General features: G+C 45.1%; 1 protein-coding gene across 6 annotated transcripts in view; it reads left to right on the plus strand.

The window, feature by feature from the left end:
• The window catches only part of SDK1 (sidekick cell adhesion molecule 1), a 588,002-nt gene that overhangs the window by 464,359 nt on the left and 99,564 nt on the right, over positions 1-24,079 (plus strand). For all 6 annotated transcript variants that reach the window (XM_077918733.1, XM_028706986.2, XM_077918736.1 and 3 more), the window contains exons 26-29: positions 867-1,104; positions 10,702-10,817; positions 12,708-12,897; positions 15,817-15,915. In XM_077918733.1, the coding sequence (XP_077774859.1) occupies positions 867-1,104; positions 10,702-10,817; positions 12,708-12,897; positions 15,817-15,915 (643 nt within the window). The remainder of the gene's footprint in view (positions 1-866; positions 1,105-10,701; positions 10,818-12,707; positions 12,898-15,816; positions 15,916-24,079) is intronic.

Consider the following 24,079-nt stretch of genomic DNA (forward strand, 5'->3'; position numbering starts at 1 on the left):
GAGCTGATCCTGTGCAGGGTTGGGATTAGAGGAGTTCTGCTCCCCTTCCCATCATTCCCCTTCCACTGAAGTAGATATGGACATGACTGATCCACTCCAGGGCTGGCCACTGCAGCCTTAACATCAAGGCCCTAAATGCATACAGTCGCACCTTGGAAGTCAAACGGAATCCGTTCTGGAAGTCCATTCGACTTCCAAAACGTTGGAAAACCCAAGCACAGCTTCTGATTGGCTGCAGGAAGCTCCTGCAGCCAATGGGAAGCTGTGGAAGCCCTGTCAGACATTCAGCCTCCAAAATAACATTTGAAAATGGACACTCACTTCTAGGTTTCAATTGTTTGGGAGCCGATTTGTTCAGGAGCCAAGGCATTTGAGATCCAAGGTACAACTGTACTGGTGCCAAGATCAATGTTCACGGTCCACAAGTGAACAAAATATTACAGTGTGACATGTTCCTGTTCTGGTGCCAGCCAGCCAACTAGGTGTGCCCTGTTCCAGGATATTCCATTTCATCCCAACTCTCCCTCATGTGCTCCTTTTGGGAGGGGAGGGGCGGTGTCCGCCTGTCAATGAACATTCAACATTCTTTGGCCACTGAGCACTCTCACTCCTCATTAGGGTGTTCTTGGGTTTCCCCCCTAAACTCCTGCAAGCCCCCCTAAAGAACCAAAACCTTCCAGATACCTCCCTTGGGATCTACACTTGGAGAATAAAAGGACTGTTAGTATATGGTGTTTCCTCCTGTCTGTGCCAGCTGAAAGATCTGACCCAATGTGGGTGACAGATGTCGCAGAAGACCACACCCTGAGCTTTTAAACCTCCATCTTGCCCATCACTAACATGCCACCCTTTCCCTCCATGCCCAGCCTCTGCCTGACTCCCAGTACAATGGGAACCCGGAGTCAGTGGGTTACAGGATCAAATACTGGTGTGTGGATGTGCAGCCTCTGATACTGACAAAGGTAATCAATGATCGGTTGGAGAGGGAGCACACCATCGAGGATCTAGAGGAGTGGACAGAATACGAGCTGCAGATCCAAGCTTTCAACGCCATTGGGGCAGGACCCTGGAGTGAGGTGATGCGAGGTCGCACGCGGGAGTCAGGTAGGTTGTGTGGGACGACTCTCGGTGATCGCTAAACTCCTAAAATGATATCTGCTTTTCCTTCTGATTTTACACTGGCCTGCTGCTGGCTTGTTTAATGTATTTATATCCTGCCTTTCTCCCAAGCTGGGATGTGTGGCTGCTTCTACTGTTTAAAGACATTGTTATGAAGTGCAAAGTAATTAGATGACATGAAAACAATGGTTACAATACATTAAAGCATGCTTAGAACCAGCGTTAGAGTACAATTTGCCCTGACAGAGCACAGTCTGCACTTCAGTTTCTAAAGACCTGTCTGAAAATGAGGGTCTTAGCCTGTTGGCAGAGGGATGGCAAAAAGGGTCTATTCTCCCTTGGAAGGGAATCTCACCATCTGGAAGCAGCCACAGAAAATGCATTCTCCCTGTCTCTGGTGTGACTACTAAGTGTGTTGATGGGACTGAGAGAAGATGCTTATCTGAGGATCTTAGCACCCAGGCAAGTTCATATAGGGAGACATGATATTTCAGGTAGCCTGGGCCCAAAGCAAGCTGACATTGGATTTATTATTTATTTATTGCATTTCTTTGGATATATATGTATATAAAAGTCTCAAAGCAACTTAGCAATATGCTTATGCATTGAGGGCACTTTTACATAAGTCATATGCAGCTCCCTGATGCAGACGCGGCGCTCCGAGGCGCAACCTTCCTTCATGCCCAGGGGCAATAAGACAGAACCTGGAGTGCAAGAGACTAAGGCACAAAGTTTAGCTTCGTATCTTTGCTGTTGAAAGCCATTTGAAAACCTTACTAGAGGTATCAATAATAAATGTGGATTAGACAAATATGTGGAGGATAAGGCTGCCAATGGCTATGTTTTACCTCCCGTGTCAGAGTCAGTCGGCTTCTGATACCAGCTTCTGCCAATTGCAAGTAGGGAGAGCGCGGCTGTGCTCAGCTGCTGCTTGCAGGCTTCCCAGAGGCATTTGATTTATCATTGTGAATCGTGGACTTTGGTCTGATCCAGCAAAGCTCTTCGAAAAAATACACAATACATACAAATTCATGGGGGGGGGGGGGAAATGCCCTGAAATTTGTAAATGAAACTCCTGCACAGGAGATAGGAATTTTGTGCAGATGACTGCATGTGAGGGGTGGTTGAGCCGAACTCATTACCGTGTGGCCATTTTCTTGTGTTCAGTATCATCCCTCTGGGTCCCAGATACATCATTACCTTTGCTTGATGGCCTCAACAGTAAGGAATCCTGACCAGAACAGTGACTCAGTCATAGATGCAGAGGGTAGCCTCCTCTGAGGGTGAGTCATTCTGCCTCTTGCCCGCATTGGAGGCGATTGGATCATTCATTCAGTCCCAGTGCAAAGAGACAGCAGAACTCCCTATTCCATTTTTGCTGATTTACTGGGAGGCTGATGAAAAGGAGGCCACCTAGAGCCTCGTAGGAGCCTTTAATTATGAAATCAATTTCTTTCTCATCGCATGCTAGCAGCCCGCTCAAGCTGCAGAGAATTTGCTCAGGGAATGACAGGTACCGACTTCCTCAGCTACTAGTTATTAGAACCTTTGGGCGGCCAGGGAGGGCGGGCACAGAGAAATGGGTTTCAAAATGCATCTGTTATTTTGCTTTCTACAACCTCTGCCAGCACATCTCTCAACAGCAAACATTTCACCTCTTGTAATCTGGGAACGTGCTTACTTGGGTGGTCCAGGTTTTGCAAGGAGAAATCTCCACCAGGCAAGGCTCTGGGACTCCTGCCCAGCGGCAGCAAGACGAGGGATAAGCAATGCTCGCTCATTAGCATCTGTGGAAGGTAGTTATTAAGCTGTTATCTAGATAACTTCAAGCAAAGCTCCTCTCTCTCAGCTCCAGCCCACATGCATCCGACGTAATTTACCTTTCTGCTGCGGGTGAATAATTGAGCGGAGTGACCTTTCTTGAATTAAGTATTCAACAGTGAAAGTAAATCACCGTCTTCGCTAACCTGCACAATGAGCAAGGGTTGTGTTTGCAATTTGTCTCCATAATCATAGAGGGGCTGCCCATTGCTACTGCATGGTTAAGGCTGGGTCCCATTTATCACTTTAAACAAGATTTCAGCCTTTTTTTCTTGTTATAAACAGCTCAGCATCCCCAAATTTGCATATTTTCATTAGTGCTGGGGTAAGGGTTCAATTAAAGCCAGAGGAGCCGTGGCAGGATGCAGAGGCGAGGGAGAGTTGGTGAGGGTGACAGTGACAAATAAGTATGATGCACCGATACCCATTTTACATAATCAGTGCACCACATGACCCGTTTCAAGCATCTCTATGGGGTCAGTAGAAAACAGCTAGGTTTATGGGCACGCCAGTCCCCCAACCACTTAAGCAGGAGTTTGCGGAGTTAATTTGATTTAATTGTGCTCAACGGCCACCATATTTACTCAGGCATGCATTCCATAGATTTCAGTGAGATGTGCAGTAACCATATGGCCACTTTGCCATGTGCCAAACTCCACATTCTTAATACGTCTATTTTTTTTTAAAAAAGAAAACAAATTGTTAGCTGATCTTTAGTGTTCAGTCACATCACATGCTTCAAGGAGGTAAGAGCCCATAATCCTAACCCTACCACCCCCACCCGCATTTTGGATTCTGAGGGATTGCAAAGACAATCAAAGCCATCAGCACAAAACTGTTCCCACAGCACCCAGTTGGCCAGGTGGAATTGGAGCAGCCCATCATTTTTCATGCATATTTGCCAGTCTAAGCAGTGAGAGGCAATAGCTGGTCTTAGAAAGGAGGCGAGTCTCTCTAGATCTGCATCTTCTTCAAAGGAAAGGAGTCTTCTTCATTCAAGAGTGTGTGTCTTGCATACAGGAAACCCCAGCTTTGATCCCTTCTTCAGCTGAAATAAAATCTGGCTTTTGAAGGGCTGGAAGAATCTCCTTTCCAAAACCCTTAATAACTGCAGTTTGAGGCTTGCCGTTAGTCTCAGGAAAGCTAGATAGGGATATTGCTGCTGTTTTTTACCAGTAAAAGGAAGGTTCTCATTTGAGGGATGGCAGGAGAAGTGGCAGAAAGAAGATAAGCAATTTAGTCACCCAGCCCATTCAGGACAGGACTTGGGATTACAGGTAGCTGGATATTTATGTATTATTTTTTAACAATTTATATCCTGCCCTTTGTACATAGACCTCAGGATGAGTTACAACAGAAAAAAGTAAACTTGCAGGTGCAATCCGGGTAAATATATGGGGTTCCTGCCTTAGGAAAATCAATAATTCCTTTAGTCAAAAGGAAAATGTCCTTGCAGGGACCTGGGTTGGCGGTAGCTGAGCTTCAAATATGGCACCTTTGGCAATCACTCGTAGCCGAGTAAGATTGTCTTTCATGTCTTAACAGTGAGTCCGCTCACTGTGTGCGTCCTTCCACAGTGGGGACATAGGTTTCCGGGCAGGAGTTGATCATGTGAGGCTTTGCCAAGCGTGCCTTCCTTTTAGTGTGTTTCTCCCTTTCGTCCTGAGTATGAGCGTCTTCAAAGTCCATGACACCTTTGGTAAAGGCTGTTCTCCAGTTGGAGCGCTCGCAGGCCAGTGATTCCCAATTGTTGATGTTTATACTACATTTTTTTTTTCTTGGGAGAGTCTTTAAACCTCTTTTGTTGACCACCAGCGTTACACTTTCCATTTTTAAGCTGAGAATAGAGTAGTTGCTTATCTACTGGTATTAACCTAATTGCCTGCTGCAGTTTATATATGCTACTCTTATTCCAGAGCTTGGGTTTGGGCAAAAGCACACACTTTTGCAACACACTTGAAAGATTGGTGGAACTGCTAGACACATGGCCATATTTTAATGGGCAGCCTTCAAAGCCCTGCTGCCACTACACCTTGAATCAGAAGCTGCAGCTTAGCAGGTTACTAGAAATGGGCAGTTCAGGATATATTGCTGGGGCAAACAGGGCCAAGGGCACCTGGAAACTGGGAGGGAGTGGTCAAGGAGCAAAGGATAAACACATTTGGCAGGAAAGATGTTAGAGATCATTCAAGTGGGATTTTGAATGGAAAAAAGAGCAAGCCCCTCTGACTGTGGATTGCCCCCATGCTGCTCACAAGAATCCTTAGAGATGTTGCAATGAGGGAAGTCTGTCTTGTCCCCTAGCAAGGCCAAGAGACAAAAATAATATGTGTAGGCTTCCTGAACAACTGTAGGCTCCTGCGCATTTTCTCCTAGCCTACATGCCACAGGAAAGCAATACTGCGGTGCACAAACTGAGCTGCATCCTGAATATCAGTCTACAAAGCTCTGAACAGCTTGACCCTCGCCTCTGAATGTGGCCGTGATAATCTAATAGCTGACTTTATCAACTATGTAGCTGTGGATATGCGCTATCTGGGGGCCAGTACATATAAGGGCAGCAGGGACACCATGCATCAGAAATGAATTATGGTGTGAAATAGAGGAGTTGTTTTTTTTATTAAAAAGAAGAAGAAGTACCCATGAAACGGTTCTGTTCATACAGTGGCGTTCCTATTAACTCTGACTTGAACTATGCCATAATCTAGGGCTCTTTCCATTGGAAGAGCAATAGAAGGAGTTAAGAACCAACGAACTTAAAAAGAGCCTGCTGGAATAGGTCCATCTAGTCCAGCATCCTGTTCTCACAATGGCCAACCAGATGCCTGCAACAGAACCTGAATGCAGCAGTTCTATCCCAGATCCCTGTAGATCCCAGCAGCTGGTATTCAGAGGCATACAGCCTGCAATAACAAAGGTAGAAAATAACCACTGTAGCCACTGAAGATCTGCAAAGAAGCAAAAAAACTGCAATTTGTAGAAGGTGCTTGGAATTCTCTGTTAGCATTCACTTGCCTTGCCACCCGCTCAGCAGATCACAGCTCTAAGGAGGCAGGGATTGACTAAATCATTAAATCAGTCCAAGTTTATGGTGTAGATATGTCCCCGAAGCAGCTCCACTATGGCTTTCCAGCAGCAGAGGGCTTGGCCTTACAGAGCTTAATCAGTCTTAAGGACAAGGAAGTTTAAATACGGTAACTCAAGATTCTTATGAACCCATAGAGCATGGGTAGGCAACCTAAGGCCGGGGGGCCGGATCCAGCCCAAACGCCTTCTAAATCCAGCCCGTGGACGGTCCAAGAATCAGCGTTGTTTTTACATGAGTAGAATGTGTCCTTTTATTTAATGCATCTCTGGATTATTTGTGGGGCATAGGAATTCGTTTATTCCCCCCCCCCCCAAAAAAAATATAGTTCGGCCCCCCCACACAAGATCTGAGGGACAGTGGACCGGCACCCTGATGAAAAGGTTTGCTGACCCCTGCCATAGAGTTAGGCTTTTCACCTTGTACTGAAACACATTTTTGCAAAGGGTTACAGTGGTACCTCAGGTTACATACGCTTCAGGTTACAGACGCTTCAGGTTACAGACTCCGCTAACCCAGAAATAGTACCTCGGGTTAAGAACTTTGCTTCAGGATGAGAACAGAAATCATGTTCCAGCGGTGCGGCAGCAGCATGAGGCCCCATTAGCTAATGTGGTGCTTCAGGTTAAGAACAGTTTCAGGTTAAGAACGGACCTCTGGAACGAATTAAGTCCTTAACCCGAGGTACCACTGTACCTCCTTCTTTTTTGAACACACACACACACACACACACACACACACACACACACACACAGTGATATTAACCCAGTTAACTTCCAGAGAGCTCATTTGCGAAAACAAAGTACCCATCTGGTGCTTCATCTTTCAAAATAACTATGTGATCAAGAAAAGCGAGTGGCATTGCATTCATCCTGCCACTGACAAATGGTGAAATTGGCCTGGAAGGAACATGGAAATTTGTTTGGGTCATGGGGATCAGGACAGGGATGTCTGTTTTGTGTCAATGAAGCAATCTACAAATAAACCACAGGCAAGGCTGACGTGATAAAAATGCTGGAAACCCCATGAAGACATCCTTGCAGTGGAGGGGACAGCTGATATCAGTCGTCCCCCCCCCCCATTCAATTTACGCAGTTATAATTAACTACTGAATTGACTAAAGCTCATCTGATTAATCAACTAAGGTTTCTTAAGTTGGAAGATAGATTAGGTGGAAAGAGACAGAGAGGGCTTGCGGTTTCTGTGAATTTGTTTACAAACCCAGAAGGACCCAATGTCAGATCTTATCTGCTCATGCTAGGACCTCCCCACAATCACCACCTTTTTGATCATTTAAACAAGTGCCTCAAGTGGCCTTGGCCAAAGCAGAGAGGGAAGAAAAGCCACATTCTCTGCATTGTTGGGGCTTAGACTCCCCCTAGCAGTGATCCTTTATTATACACATCTTTTAAAAAAGAAGAAGATGTGAAGGCCGTCTCAGCCTCTTGTGAACCATCCAGAGTGTTGGTGTTGGGGGATGGAGTGAAAGGGATGCTTTGGTTTCTGAACCAGAGAAGAAAGGTATTCATCAAAATAAAGAAATCATTCCCTCCTTGCATGGCAAAATCAAACAAGCGAATATCTGAGCAAGAGCGGTTTGGAAAACGGCTGGTTTTCTTTACACTGAAATCTGGCACACCTCTTTCTCGTGCCCTATGAAGTGATTCATGTGGGAGTAGTGCTTTGTGAAGATCTACGGATAAGGCTGTGGCAGCCGTCCAAAGACATTTGTGGCTCCCGGCAATCTATATTCCTTTAACATAATTATATCCTTGTGGAGGATAAATCTAGGAGAAGATGGGGGGGGGGGGAATCCAGCATTGGGAGAAGCAGGGGGAGCAGGGAAGACAAAACTATATTGCCAGCAAAAGCAGAGGAGCTCCATTTCTCATGCCCCAGCTAATTGCTAACAGAGAAACTGCTGTAGTGATAACCTGGAGCCTGCAGAAGTACAGGGTGGAGCTTCCTTCTCCTTCCTTCAGAGGAACATGAAAATAGTAGCTATAGACTCAGTGCTGGATGAAAAAAAATGGGGACTGAGGCTTGCCTGGTCAGGAGCATCCGAGACTCTGAGATTTCAGGGCCCAAACCTGAGACATAGGGGCACCTCTCTGGTGATGTCATAGCCCAGAGCTTCTTTGCGCTCCCTTCCCATCAGATAGATGCTTCTGGGCATCCTCCAAGCATCCTGGAGGCCAGAGGACTCTCTCATCCTGGTGAGCTTATCTCACCTTTGATAAGCTGCTCCCCTTTCAGCACTACAAGGCAGAGCCCCACAACTGCTTCCAGACCAGCACTAGTGTGGCTTCAGCACTGAGAATAAAGCCTATTTCTCTCTCTCCTCCAACAATCACCTCAAAAGGCCTTTAGAAGTTCCCTCCCTCCCTCCAGTGGTCTCTGAAGCTCGGCAGGTGCATTGTGCTCTTTGAGAAACTGTGCCCTTTAGACATTAGAGTGTGCATGTGGAGTAGGGGGTGAGGCATAAGAAGCTAAATAAAATTTAAAAATCTCCGTCAAGACCTTTAAAGCAGGCTCCAAATCTAATCACGTTAACTGAGTTGGTGTCAGCTTTGCCTAAAGGAGCTTGGGGGGGCGGGGGCGGGTCAGAGGAAGTAATGCGGGGAAAATACATTGGATTTATCCCTGTCTGGTGAAAGTTAGTGACAGTAATTCTGTAGTGACCTTTAAATTGCCAAGTTGGCTTTAAAAGGGGGGTGTATTTGTTTTGTTCTCTCTCTCTCTTTTACAAAATAAAAAAGTCACATACTTACTTAGGCCATGTCACATACTAAGCACTGAGGTCTGTTTGGAATCCCAAAAGCTTAGGTGGCTTTTTAAAAGGGTCAGGCAAGATCCTTGCCTGGCTGAGAATGAAATCATAGAATTGTAGAATCATTGAATTGCAGAGTTGGAAGGTACGCAAAGGGTCATCAACACAAAATGTACAAGAAAAACAAGAACAAGAAAAAGCACAAATAACCCCTCACCCCCAAACACCTTTTAAAAGCCATAGGATGTTAATCTGCTGAACACCTGGCCAAGAGAAATATTTCTGCCTAGTGCTAAAGACAGGTAATGAAGGGGCCAGGCGAGCCCCTTTGGGGAGAGCATTCCACAAGCGGAGAACCACCCATTCTTGCTCTGCCACCTTCCTGACCTCATGTGGAGGAGGCACACTAAGATGGGCCTGAAATGATGATAGCAGGGGCCACGTCGGTTCATATGGGAATGTGTGATGGTGATGGTGAGATGCCGGATGCTAGAAACCGAGGGAGATACTGGGAAGAACTTTTGAGTGTCTGAGAAGCTATGGGGGAGAGCTACTTCCAGAAAGTGCATGATGAAGAAAGCACAGTATTTGGGGACACTTCCTTGCGGTGGCTTACTGAAGTGGTCCAGGAGAGGGTCCTTGGCTCTGGATCCAGACTATGGATCCTGAGGCTGCTGGTTTTCTTTATTGAAAAAACACATTCTTTTTCTTCATGCTATCCCTATCTGCATCTTGGACAATTACAAGCAGGGATATCCACATTATCTACACAGAAACTGTTCAAGTAAAGAGGAAGAAGCATTTTGATTCAGGATACTGGAATTTTGTTTTTGTTGTTCATTTGTAATCATTCTTCTTGTTTTTATTATTGCTTGTAAGCCGCTCTGAGCCCGGCCTTGGCTGGGGAGGGCGGGGTATAAATAAAAATTTATTATTATTATTATTTATTTATTTTTAATCCATCCCTTTGACCTCCAAGGTGGAGTTTTTAAGGGAATTTTTTAATGTTTGATGCTGTACTGTTTTTAATATTCTGTTGGGAGCCGCCCAGAGTGGCTGGGGAAATATGGGCGGGGTATAAATGATAAATTATTATTATTATTATTGACAATACTATTGAAAACAATATTAAACACACACACACTTAGGATACACTTAAAACAACATGATAGGCCAAATAAATTACAGCAGACAACCTTTATTCAGGTGACCTGGAAAGACTAAGTAAGTGGAAGCATTTTTGCCAGCAAGTGAAATACAAAAGTGGTAGATCCTGGTTCATGTACCTGGGAATGATGTTCACAGACTGGGTGCCATCACAAGGCTCTGTCCTTACTACCCTCAGATGGCACCCAGGAGGCCCTAGGTGCAGTTCAGCATTCAAAACTCCCATTGTTCTAGGCACGTTTTGCGACAGGGAGTTTCATTAGCACAAGCAAGTTTTGAGCTCTGGGCGCACCTAACATTTCAGGTTAAAACTGCACAGTGAAGGGAAAGGAGGATCTTTTTCTGCCTCCCCACTTCCAGCCACTCTCTGAAGACTGGGGAAGAGATCTTCTTAAGAATATTAGGCATGGGAATTAGAGCTTTGTGTTGTTGTTTTTTGCAGTCTTCAGATGAGGACTAGACCACGTGAAAAATGAACATAAGATTTTAGCTGCAGTTCATTAATTTTCATCTTTGTATTCTTGTTATAAAAAAGTGTGCCTCAACATTCTGTTGTGGCTCCCATAACCTAGGTTCAAGGTGCCATTTAGCTCCTAGCTTTCATATCTCAGTTTCTAACACTGGTGCAGTTCAATGTGCTCTGTGCCCATAGACCATTGGAGATGACTGGGCAAATCCTAGATGATGAGTGAATGGATTTTATCAGCTTCTAATGTCTGTTAAATCTGGACATTTGCAGTTCCTTCGGCTCCCCCAGAGAACGTGTCGGCTGAAGCTGTGAGTTCCACTCAGATCCTCTTGACCTGGGCAGCTGTCCCTGAACCTGAACAGAACGGGCTCATCCTTGGATACAAGGTAGATCTTTCCAAGCGCTGCTGAGTCTTTTCTGCCTCTGGATAAGCAGCATGTTGTTTTTACTTGATTTTGTTGTTATCTATGTACTAGTAAGTATTGGGGTATTAAAGTCCTGGCAGCTGAACTAAGTGCTATAAGGTGTATCCCAGACCTACAATCCCATACAGATCTCCTGTATTTTAGCTGAAAGGTTCCATTCTAGATAATTTAGGGATTGCGGCTAATGTCAGACTGAAACACAAGGAGCTGAAGAGAATCCTGTGGCACAGCATATTCCATGCTGCATCAGTTAAGCTATCAGCAGTGAGATCTCCCTACAGATACAAACGAGCAGACTGAAAAGGTTCACTTCGCAGGACAGGTTATCAGTTTGAGTTACTCAGAAGACTTCAGTTTGAACATTGAATGTTCAGCATACAATACAGCATACATGTGAGTTATTAAAGACTTTACCTTGTCTCTCGTGTACTGTCTAGCTAAGACTTTTGACGTCCGGCTAACATGCACCAATGACTAGGAGATGCTATGTTGATTGCTTGTTTATGGATGGCAACTACCATCTACCTGACAAGACTAACCCATTGCTGCGTGTTTGTTGGGGCTGGCAGGGCAGGTGTGTTTGTTTGTGTAAGAGAGAGATACCAATGTTCTTTCTGTGTCTGTCTGGCTACAGAGAAACATTGCAGATTTGGGACTGTAGTCAGCAGAGGAATTTAACCCAGTAGAGAAGTCTTGCTGGGGACTCAAAGGACATGTTGATTGCTTTTAGGGGAGCTGCTGCTGCTGAACAGCCTAGCATAGTCTGTCCCCATGCAAGCACGCTTCTGACTTTGCAATTAGAAAGTGGGGCCCACAACAAACACTGCTGAGTGGTGTGTTCTTGTTCAGCCAGCCATGCTCGCCTCATTCCTCCACTCCCTGTCTCTGGTTTTTCCTTCAACAGACACTCAGCATGGCAACACCACTCAGCATACTTCATGGACCTATTTTTGGTTTTTCCTCCTTCCAAGGTTTTTTTTTTAAATGCTCTTTGATACTTCAGCAAATCTTGGTGTTCTCACAAGCCTGCTGAAACCCACTGATTTGACTACATAGGAATTGGCAAGAGGTTTGCCAATAGTAGATAGGGTTGCAAACATATATCCCCAGTTCTCTCTTCTGACAAATAGCGAAGTTACCGGAAACCAGGCAGAGGGCCTTCTCGGTAGTTGCACCTACCCTGTGGAATGCCCTCCCATCAGATGCCAAAGAGATGCACAACTATATGACTTTCCGTAGAAATCTGCCTGTGGTAAAGGTAAAGGGACCCCTGACCATTAGGTCCAGTCGTGGCTGATTCTGGGGTTGCGGCGCTCATCTCGCTTTATTGACCAAGGGAGCCGGCGTACAGCTTCCGCGTCATGTGGCCAGAATGACTAAGCCACTTTTGGCGAACCAGAGCAGTGCACGGAAATGCCGTTTACCTTCCCGCTGGAGTGGTACCTATTTATCTACTTGCACTTTGATGTGCTTTTGAACTGCTACGTGGGCAGGAGCAGGGACCGAGCAATGGGAGCTCACCTGTTGCGGGGATTCGAACCGCTGGCCTTACAATCAGCAAGTGCTAGGCTCTGTGGTTTAACCCACAGTGCCACCCGCATCCCGTCTGCCTGTGGTAGGAAGCTTTTGATGTTTGGTGTTTTGTTCTGTGTTTTTCTATTTTGTTGGAAGCCACCCAGCATAGCTGGGGCAACCTGGTCAGCTGAGCAGGGTACAGTAACATTGTTGTTGCCGTCCCTGTAAAATATTGTTCCTGAATGCCTTGCTGCTTGTGGGGAGCGAGGTAATGCTCCCTATCCCTTTCATATCATTCTATATGTATTTATCATACTCTTCTTCCCCCCACTTCAGATTTTGTTCAAGCCCAAAGATGTGGAAAGCAAATTAAGCAGCCAAGTCGTGAGAGGGAACCACACCCTTTCCATCCTTCTAGCTGGTTTGCGGAAATATGTGCTCTATGAGATTCAGGTTCTGGCATTCACACGCATTGGGGACGGGATCCCCAGCTCCCCTCCAGTCATCGAGAGAACTAAGGACGATGGTAAGTGTATGTGGATCACTAGAACCTTCTAGCTTTTTGGGGGGGGGGTGCATATCAGCAGCTAATCAGGTGGATTCCATTTTTAATCTCAAAGAACCAGATCCTCCCCTAATGTAAAGAGGCACAGTCCTATTCGTTTCTAGCTGAGAATCTGCTCCCAAAAATTGCAGTCTATTTCCCCCCTCCTCCCAGTAATTGACAAAAAGATTGTTTCACTCTAAAACCTGATATTTTATAGCCAGTTCCAGCCTGAAGCAAATTTTTACAGCCCAATTATGAACTCCTACAGAAATCCAATCATAGTAATAAAAAAAAAGCTGTGGGATAATGGGACGTGATAAACAAACCTTGCTGTGATTGAATGTGAGCGCGATGTGGCGTTTCCTGTCCCAAGAGTGTGCCTAGACCAACCTTGAACAAAAGAATAATAAAATGACCTTTTGTGAAATTAGTGCATGAACATTGTATTGTTCTACTCGCCGACACTATCTGTAAGCCTGAGAATTCCTGTTTAGGGTTTGACATATTGAAAGGACGAGAGGCTTTCTGGGGTCTGATGGAAGGAATGTGTATTCATTAGCCACATGGATGTTCAGGGGCTCATGGCTCTAGGGCTCACCTTCAGAGCTTCGGCAGACCAGTTGCCCACTTCTGCTAAGCCTGGATGCTGGGGGGGGGGGGGGAGAGAGGTTTGCGAAATGGAGCAGGGGGTGGGGGAGATTTCAGGCTGGCAGAGGGGAAGCCCCAAACATTTTTTCTGTCTGCTCTTGTTGAATGTTTCTCCCCCTAAAATTCTAACAATATTTCTCTTTTTATCATTATCCATTGGCTTGCTTGCTATCCCATGAGCTTAGAGCAGCTTTACAGCAGCATTTTTCCTCAGTTTTAATAATTCTGTCCCTAAGGAACCCACAATCTGAGAAAAATCAAATGGTTTGAGGAGAAAAGAGGTCAAATGAAAGAAATATAACATTGTAAATATATAAATTTAAAGCGCCGCACTGAATAACCAGTCCAAAAAGTCATTCAAAGGACAGCAGTTTTTAAAGGCAGCCAGCCACTCAATGCCTGCTTGTTGTATGGTTGGGCCCAGGCTACCCGAAAGATCGTTTCCCACTCTATGAACCTGCCTGGCTGCCAGGATCCTTGGGTGAGCACTTTCTCTTGGTCCCAGCTGGTGGTGAGATGAGGGAAAGAGCCCTTTCTGCCCCCATATTGTGGGATTGCCTCCCAAGAGAGGCTAAACGGATTCCCTCCCAGTTATCCTTCTGCCAGCAGGCTAAGACCTTCCTGTTCAGAGAGGCCTTTAGAAACTAAGGAGGAGACAGTGCTGTTCACTGGGCTGCTGTCAGAACAGATTGTTTCAAGGCTGGTTCTAAATTGTGTTTTAATGTATTTTGATCATTGTCCCCCCCCCCCCGCCCGCCCCCCCGGTTTATTTTTATTACTTTGTATCTTTGTATTTTATTACTTTGTTTTTAAATGTTGGGAGCTGCCCAGCTTGGAAGAAGAGCAACATAAAGATGATGAGGATGATATTAAAGAGGTGCTGCAGAGAATAGTCTGGGCTGGCTGGAGAGCAAAGCTATGAGCAGTGCTCCCCCCCCCCCCTAAAAATAATAATTGTTTAGGGGTACTCTCATTTTCCTACTCATATTGAAATGCTGCCCCTCAATGAGGCCAAACTTAGATTCACAAAATGTTTAGGGGTATGCGTACCCGTGTACCCCCAGAAAAAAGCACTGGTTGTGAGCATTAAGCATGCGCTATACAGTATTCCATTAGATTTCGGAGGTGGCTTTTTACGTCACATGAAAGCTCAGATGTAATGTGGAAATCAACAGCTAGAGATGCATCAGGGAAATGGAATCACCTGCCATGTGAACACAGCCTATGTTGGGGCAGGCTGCTCTTTACAGAAGTTAATACCTCTCAGAGTTATGGGCTGGCAGGGGGAGGGGGATAAAGCGTGATAATGTCATATATACCGTTCTCTGGCTACAAATCCATTGGATAAACAAATACATGCCCAAACTGCCATGTAACAAGCATCTTGTCCTCTTCCTTCCTGCATTACCTGTTGTCAAATGCTGCTATTTGTTCTTCCATCCCCACACTCCTGACATAAGCCTGCTTGATTCCTTCCTGATCAATTTAATTAAAAGCATCATAGGGGAGAGCAGAGGTGGGATTTCAGCTTAAGGGGGTGAACATCAGTACCTCTGGATTTGCAAATTATCATTAGCTCCCCCTGGTGACCTTGATAGACGTAATTCAGCGGCCTGCCTGCTGTCTGTGGCAATGCACAACTTCTCCCCCTCGGATACTTATGGCCAAACAGAGGTTCCCAGATGCCTAGGTGAAATTGGAAGGCAAATTGAAGTTAGCTACATGGTTGGAGAATATGATTCAGCTTTGGTAACTGTGTAATGACTTAAGAAACCTGCTTAACCTCTCAAGGAAAAATTCAGTATATGAAGCAATATGCTATAACCAGAGTTATGAAATGGCTTTCAGAATCTGGTTGGCATACAGACGTCCCATTATATAGGCTCCAGCATGATTGTCCCCTCTGAGGTCAACCCTAGTTTATCAAAACATCATCATAAATATATTTACTAATGCAATAAAACATATGACGTTGGTAGCTGCAATATAACAAGAATTGATGGCTAACTTGACCTCGAAAGACAGCAAGCTTTTTATGTTGCATGGGATTTTTAAAGTCTCTTCTGGTCTAAGACCAGTTTTGCACAAGTCCAAAGCTTTCTCACTTGCCTTAGCTTATCAAGACTCTTGATCCAAAGGCACCGGTTTAGATCCTTTCTCCCTGAGATTCCATACCATGTCATAAAAGAAATTGGGATAGGTTCACACCTGCCAGGCCCTTTCTAATGGCTGTTCTCTTGCTCTTTTTAGCCCCAGGCTCTCCAGTGCGGATGGTGTTCCCTGAGGTGAAGCTGACCTCTGTCCGGATTGTGTGGCAGCCCCCTGAAGAACCCAATGGGATTATTCTTGGTAAGTAAGAGCAAGAGCTGTGTCAAGGGGTGGGGGCCAAAAGAGGCAGCCATAGAAGTAGCCTGTCAGCGCATGTTTCTGAATCACTTAAAAGTGTGCATATATACCAGGAATTATGCAAGCCTGGAAAATGCAGTGGTTCACTTGGTACCCGCTCCTGTGGCCTACTTCGCCTTCAACCCATCAAAGTACCGTAACTTGCTGTGAATTCTGAGGGTTTGGATGCACTCGTTCTAAAGCCAGACCAGGGGGTCTTAATTCTGTAACTAGGAGCAGAAAGCAAGGAATAGCACAGTGAGGAACTCATAGATGGCATGCATGCTACTGTCCAGGAATCGCAATTGCCCCTTACCCTCTGGAACAGGCATGCCAAGCAGGCCGTACCCCCCACCCCACTGCACCCACAGTGGGGCAGAGAGCTTATCAGAGATGTTCTGCTCAGAGTGTGGACTCTGGGATGCCTTCACGAGATCTTGTGCATACTCAGATGTTTAGATCTCACGAGAGCATCCAGAACCCACATGCTGAGTGGGACTTGCCCAGTAAGGAAGGCAGAGAGCTTCCAAGTTCTTTCTGCGCTGGGAAAACCTAGAGCAAAAAGAGCTTTTAAGCTCTCCGTCTTGCGTTCATTTAATTGGCGCAATTTCAACCAGCTGGCTTTCAGCGGTGCAAGTTTGAAATCACACAAGTTAATTGCACATAAGATACAATCGTGCTGCAATGACAATTTTCATGCTGTGAAATTTCTTCTGCTCTCGCAGAGCTCTGTGTGGGAGCGAGGCTCTTCTCAGTTCCCTTCTCAGCATTCCTCCACCACCCCAAATACCTCTGGAATGATGCTGGGTCTAGGGCACAAATCTTCTGCTCTTGCCATAGGCAGTAGAAAGACTACATTTTGAGGATAAAATCACACATCTTCGTGTTGAGTCAAATGCTGCTGCTGTTACGGAACCAGATGAGGTGTCTGACACAGCAACTTGACTGATTTTGTGGGATGTCTGTTGATGAGGTCTGAAATGTAGACTTCCTTGACTCCTAGCCATTATGACTAATTCAAGCTAGTAACCAAGGGAGGTGGGGTGGCCAGATGAGTCTGTGATGTGGTGAATGTATCTTTACGTGGTGGTGGGAGCACCTGGCACCTTGGAGGGAGTCAGTAGTGCAACCAGTTTTAATGAAGTCACCCCAATCCAAACCCTGAAGTACTTGACAACTGGTACCCCATCACAAATAGTGCCTTCAAGGGAAGGGAAGTGCTTGAGAGCGTGGTAGCAGTCCAGCTCTAAGCACTTTTGGAGGAAACTGATGATTTGACCTGTTTCAGTCAAATCAGGCCTGGTTTTGGGACAGAATCAGTTCTGCTTGCCCTGATGCACGAGCTCCTTCAAGGAATTGTGACATTGTTGGTCTTGCTTGATCTTGGTTCACCACTACAGTATTTTCCTTGCTGGAAATGCACATAATTTTGCCCCTACTCTCATGCAAGCTTCTCACACCAGCTTTAAAAGGTTGCTGAAATTGCAGCTTTAGTATCTTGTGGTTCACCCCTGATACATATTGCACACAATTAACCAATGGACAACATTTGAAAAATGAAAGCTTAAGACTTTCTGATTAATGTTAAGTCAATAATGCTAGGTACCTCCAAGCAATGCAATTATTTTGCTGTTTGTTTGCTTGCTTGCTTGCCTGTTTAGCAATGTCTGATAAGAGCTGTCTGAGTTCCTCCCTGGGAAATCTAGCAAACCTATTTGTTGTTTGGCATTTTTTGGCTGCCCCATAGTGATATATGATAAGGCAATTGCACTTGTCTGACTTTGCCACCTAAGGCTGCCCCCTTAAATGGTGAGCTACTTTATGCTTTGTGTCAAATAAAATCTGGAACCACTCATTGCGGACAACAATGTTTCCTCATATGGTGTGTTGCAGCCCCAAATTCTCCCTTGATTATAACAAGGCCCACAAGGTAGTTGGAAGCATCATTAGATATGAGCTAAAAGCAGCTCTTTCAGAAACTTTTGGAAAGAAGGAAGGATTCATCACAGGCAGAATCCTGTTGGGTACTCCTGACATTCAAGTTGCTTATTTTATTTTCAAGGGACCTCTGTGCCTTGTGTGCTTATTACCAAATTAAGCCCAGGTACTGAGACACAGGATTCGTGTATAAGGGGGAATTCCACCTACTGAAACAATTTGTTCGAAAAACAGCTCACAAATACTTATCTTTTGTTCTGTGTCCCTGTTGCACTGCTGAGCAGCTCTGGATGGGGTTTGTGAGGTTGTGAGGTTCTGCTGCGGTGAGATCTTGAGTTATTCTCAAAGCGTGAAATTCTTCACTGGTGAGAAGGAATTCTTAGTTAAGTGTGAAACTCAAAAATCCACAGCTTCATTCTCAGGCCAACGATGAAAGAAAAACAAGCTTGCCCATGGGGTTTCAATGTGAAGGCCAAGGGCAGGTAGCCAGCTTGGTGTCCTCCAGGTTTTGTTAGACTCCCAACTCCCATCAGCCCCATCCAGCATGGCCAATTGACACAGGGGATTGTGGGAGTTGTAGTCCCCCACATCTTGAGGGCACCACATTGGTTACCCTTGGCATATGAAACATTGTTGTTCTTTGGGGCAGCTTTTGTGGTTCTTCAAATAGGCACATCAAACGGAAAGATTGTTCACTGCATTCATTTGTTGGCATTGCGGAATCCAACATGACTGTGTTAAAAGAGCCATGGTGGTTCAAGGTCAATACAACAGAAGGGTAAAACGTGCCTTTGCTTGCCATATCTGGGCACTCTGGTGTCCACCTACTAGTACCTTAATGTTGCTTTCACATGAAGAAATATAAGATGCGAGAAGATTTCCCCATCATGTTCCTTTAGTGTTTCCCTGGTTTGCTTCACCCAGAGTTTGCTCCTCCTGAATGTCAACTTAACCATTACATTTCTAATATTTTCTTCTGCCCTCGGAACTTGTCCAGTTTCTAGAAGAAGAGTTATAGCTTGTGGGTAGAGCACAATGCTTTGCATACAAGAGATCCTAGGTTCAGTCCCTAGCATCTCCAGGTGGCGCAGTGAAAGTCATCTCTGAAATCCTGAAGACTTGCAAACAGACAGAGGAGGTAGACAGTTTGACTTGATATAGGCTCCCTAGGTTCTTACATAACTTCAGTTTCTTCATTTCACTAGTATCCATTTTTCTACATTGCATCACCAATAAAGCACTGCAAAATTACACTATTTTAAGTGGTTATATGTGATCACATCAATATTCTTTTTTCTCCTTTGTTTTTATGATGAGGACATGCTCTCCCCCACTCTTGATACAAATGTGCATACAGCTTAGGTGTTTGGGATTTGGTGGAGTTTGACTGTTGTTCATTTTACAATTGTGCCGCTGATTCTGTACTTCTGCAGAAAAAGATTCCTGCTTCAGTCATGCGCACGATCACCTCAAAGCAGGTTTTTTTTTTAGCAGAGTTATATCAATCTGCATATGTGCGTTTGTCATGTAGAGGAGGGAAAATATATGAATGAGCTGAAAACTGTGAATGAGCAGAGTTCTGTACAGAACTGAGAAACTAAAAAATGAAGGCTTTCTGATGTTCCACTTTCGGACCAAGGCTAAGTAATTTTGAACTCAGGGGAGAAAATAGGATGGAAAGATACATCAGCAATAAGTATACTGAAGACTTGTCTGTGCTGTACAATTAAATGGATTGACTGTCATGTCTTCTCTCCAAGTAAATCATGAAGGAGCTAAAGATCTTGCAGTAGGGAATTCTCAGAACACTGGGAGAGAAGCAGAGACAGCAATGCAGGTGTAAAACCAGTACTGTTTTGTATTGTGGATCCACGTTACATTCTTAACATCAGTGCTTTTTTTTCCTTAAAAAAAATGTTTAGGGCTACTCTCATTTTCCTACTCATATTGAAATACTGCCTCTCAATGAGGCCAAACTAAGGGTATGTGTACCTTTGTGTCACCCCCAGAAAAAAAACACTGCTTAACATAATTTGAGTTCCAACACATGTGGAGGTAGCTGAAGTGTCCCATGATTACTACATCTCTTCTTTTTGAATGTTTGGTAATCTGCTATAGGAAGGCATTGTCTAATTCCACATTCTGGCTTGGTAGTCTATAGCAAATACCCACACTAAGGTCGTGGTTGTTTCCCTCTTCTATCATTTTTACCCATATACTCTCAATCTGCCTTCCATGCTCCAGGTCATAGATCTCTTCACAAGTGTAAACATCCTTTACATATCCCACTGCTGTTTCCTGTTTGGTCTATTCCTTTTGAATAAGTTATACTCCTCAATTTCTACATTCCAGTCATGATTCTTATCCCACCAGTTTCAGCAATGCCTTATCCCAGTTTCAGCAATGCCTATTAAACCATTTTTGCCATCCTGTATTAAAAGCTCAAATTCATCTTGTTTGTTTCCCATACTCTGTGCATTAGTACAGAGACAACTAAAACCAAGAGTCATTCCCTATACCTACTTCCTTCTTGTGGTTTCCTGCCTTTAGCAGGTTTCTGGAGCACTGCTTCAGTTTCCTATGCATCAATGAAGCTATTATACCCAGCACCAGGTGTTCCCCTGTCATCTGTTATATTCTCATTCTCTCTCTCTCTCTCTCTCTCTCTCTCTCCCCCCCCCCCACTTCAGGTTTTAGTTAAGGGCTCTCCTGATCAGGTTCACAATATGTAATTGCTTGTGGTTGGCTTATAAACCTTGGTTCACTTTATCTATGGCCTGATATTACATGCAGATGCTGTCGCAGATGCTGTCTCAGATGCTCATCAAGCTACAATGTCACAAGGCAAGAAGATTTGGGAAACAAATCAAAGTTTGGAGAAATAAGCCATTGCTTGTTTGATTGCCTGTCAGACAACTCATGTTTAACATGTGGTTTATGAAATAAACTGTGACTTAAACCAGCTGTGGCTAACCAATGCCCTGGACATTTGATCTGCCCCCTCAAAGACCACACTGATTTTGCAGCTGCAGCAATAAATAAATAAATGTAGACACAGCAGTGGGGTATGGCCTCTGCCCAGCCTAACAGTTTAATGGGGGTACATATTGCCTCCTCCCCAGACACCAGGTCAATCACTTGATGAGTCAGGAAGGGATGATAACCCCCTCCAGCTCAGCTGTTCTGTATAGAAAAGCTGAGAGAAGACTCTGTGCCTCTGAAAGCTTAAGCAGGCCTCTTTAAGATGCTCTTGCCTCCAAAAATAACTTTTAATTCAATCTGTTTGCATTGGTCTTGCTGCTGTCATCTTGTAGCCCTGTGAGGATACAAAGGGCTTGGCAATGAATGTTTTTTAATAACTTAGATCAAAACATAACTCAGCCTTTTGGAGATCGGCAGTATGAAAAACCAGGAGGCTCCTAGAGAGAAAAGTTTGAATATTTCACAGTGCCTTCTGGTGAACTCCAACTCTTATTTCCGAGACTGTGAAAGAGGTGCCATGTTTCTTGTATTTTTGATGCAGACCTCTCCCTCTCTCCTCTTTAGGCATAGCATCACCTTGCTACTTCTGGAAATACAGATGTATTTCAAAACGTCAGCTGCAGAACTGGACGCAGTCCAAGTTAGAAAATGGGTGTTTTGATCTCATGCTGCATTCATGCCCACCTCCAGCCTTTGAAATGCTAAATGTTAAAAATCCACACTGGAGCAACTTTAACCTTTCAGTATTATGCAGGATGTTTCCCCCTTCTCTCCTCGAGTGCTGCAACAAATTAATAAATGTCTGCATTTTGAGGTATGCATTGCAGCTTCTAGAGGCTGCCGGTGCTGGTTCTGAAGGGCTTTGTATGGTGATGATGGGCATAAAAGCAGCATTAGTATTCCGAGTACAAAGCCACACTCCTGCCTGTTTGCTTTGGGGAAAGAAGCAGGTGCCTTGGAGTGACCTAACATTTAACAGATACATTCAACTGTTGCCTTTTATTTGGTTCAGAAAGCTCCAGCATGCCAAAGTCACTTGCTTTGTACAGCAGTCATTAGAAGACCACCTTTGGCACACTTTGTAAAATTCAGACTTTAAAGAAGGACTCTCAGTAACCTGAAAGAGGCAAGTGTCAGGTTTATATGGGGAGTCACACCCAGACGAGAGTGGCAGGTGTTTGTATAACATGTAATAAATTTGCAGGTGTTTGTACAACATGTAATAAATTTGCAGAGCATGCAATCATAAAATGTGGCGAGCAAAGCTGAGTTATTTAAAAACAAAAACAACTTTCAGTTTTGGCTGCAGTCCTATGTGCATTTACCTGGGAGTAAGTACCATTGCATGTGATGGGATGTGCTTCTCGGCAGGATTTTCTTTGCTAGACAAAATAATGGATGACAGGTCTATTAGCAGCTCTTAGCTCTTCAGAGGCAGTTTTCCCTCAAGTAGCTTATGCTGGAGACAAACAAGAGGTCAGTTGGTTGCCCTTGCACCTTCCGCACTTTCCAGAGGCATTGCTGGAATGAGGATGCTGGGATGTGCAGTTCCAGAGAGTGCTTCTTTGGGTCTTATTTATACTGCCATCCTTGGTAGCACAGCCTTTGGGTGTTGCTCACTATTCCTCTTGTCAGTATCTCCTTGATGTGCCCTCTCACCACCCTTGATTTTATGGTGTATTATTGCACCAGCCAGTCACCCTATGTAATCTGCCAGTCAAAAATCCCTTTAAGTTTGATTGTTAAGTGCCCTGCAGTATCTGAATGACTGTCCACTCTGGTCAGTCACTGGGGAGGGAGCAGTTTTGGTGAAAGCTTTGCTTATTAAAAATATCTCCAGTCTCCATTCTGTTCCAAATGCCAGTCATCTCTGTCTCTGCCACTGCTACTTTTCCTGCCATGAGTGAGGTTTGTTGTGGCATTGTGTGAGCAGGCAAAGATGACAATGGAGGGTATGATGGGTGCTTGGAGTGCCTGCAAATGTTTGGCACACACTTGTTTGCATTGCTGAGCTAATTCCCAATTTTGTGTGGTGGGAGAAAACCTTATTCCAAGTCAACTTGACTTGAGTCTCTGGGGAGCTTGCCATCACTACAAAAGCCCCCCCCCCTTTTTTCTTCCTATATACAAGGCCATCTTTACCTGGGGGTGCAAAGGGTGCGGGGCACCTGGGCACCGAATTCTGGGGGGCGCCAGGCACCTGCCGCTGAAGCCGCCTAAGCTCTTAACTATCTATCTGTTATGAAATAATAAATAATTTTGACCAAGCTAGAAAAACAAAATACATATATACCTAGGTATTACTGGAATGTATTCCTACTGTTTCACTAAAGAACTTTCAACTTTGTGCGCTCATTTATCAAAAACCCACCACGCCAGCGGCGGTGCTTGTCATTCACAACAGCACTTTTTAATTTCATCACTTACAGTGATGGGACACTGGGTGGATCTTTGCACCCCGGCGGCACATATGCTAAAGACAGCCCTGCCTATATACATAAAAATGTAAGCCTCCATCAGAGGATTTGCATAAAGGCAGGGCGAGAGGGAGAAGAAGAAAAGGCGGATTTTAAAATGGTGGTTTTAAACAGCATCAGAAGTTTGAATAAAGAAGGGGTGGAGGGACACAGAGGAGCTGTGAGGTGATGGGGATTCAGGTGAGGTATAAAAGGAGGGGTGAGGGTTGGCAAGGAGGGTAGGAAGTTTGGTGGGGGTGGGCAGTCTTGGCAAGCAACAGGAGCAGGGAGGGCAACCCCTAGTACTACAGTGGTGCCTCGCAAGACGAAATTAATTCGTTCCGCAAGTTTTTTCTTCTTGCGAGTTTTTCGTCTTGCGAAGCACGGTTTCCCATAGGAATGCATTGAAAATCAATTAATGCGTTCCTAGGGAAACCGCTTGCCAGGCTGGCGGTGCGGAGAAGGGCTTTTCTCCCCACCGCAAGCCTTCAGGACAGGTACGGGAACAGAGGGGAAGGCGCGCAGTGCTTTCCCTCTGTTCCCGGGGCTTGCGTGGGAGGAGGGTTTTTCCTCCCCACCGCCAACATTCAGAACAGCATTCTGAATGTTGGCGGTGGGAAGGAAAACCCTCCTCCCACCCCAAGTCTTCAGGAAAGCCATCCGAAGCCGGGCGGCGGGAGAAGGCATTCCCGCCCCGCCGCCCGGCATCGGGGCTTCGTTCCGATGCCGGGCGGCGGGAGGAGGCGTTCCCG

The sequence above is a fragment of the Podarcis muralis genome, chromosome 14, assembly GCF_964188315.1.
Source record: "Podarcis muralis chromosome 14, rPodMur119.hap1.1, whole genome shotgun sequence".
Classification (NCBI taxonomy): Eukaryota; Metazoa; Chordata; class Lepidosauria; order Squamata; family Lacertidae; genus Podarcis; species Podarcis muralis.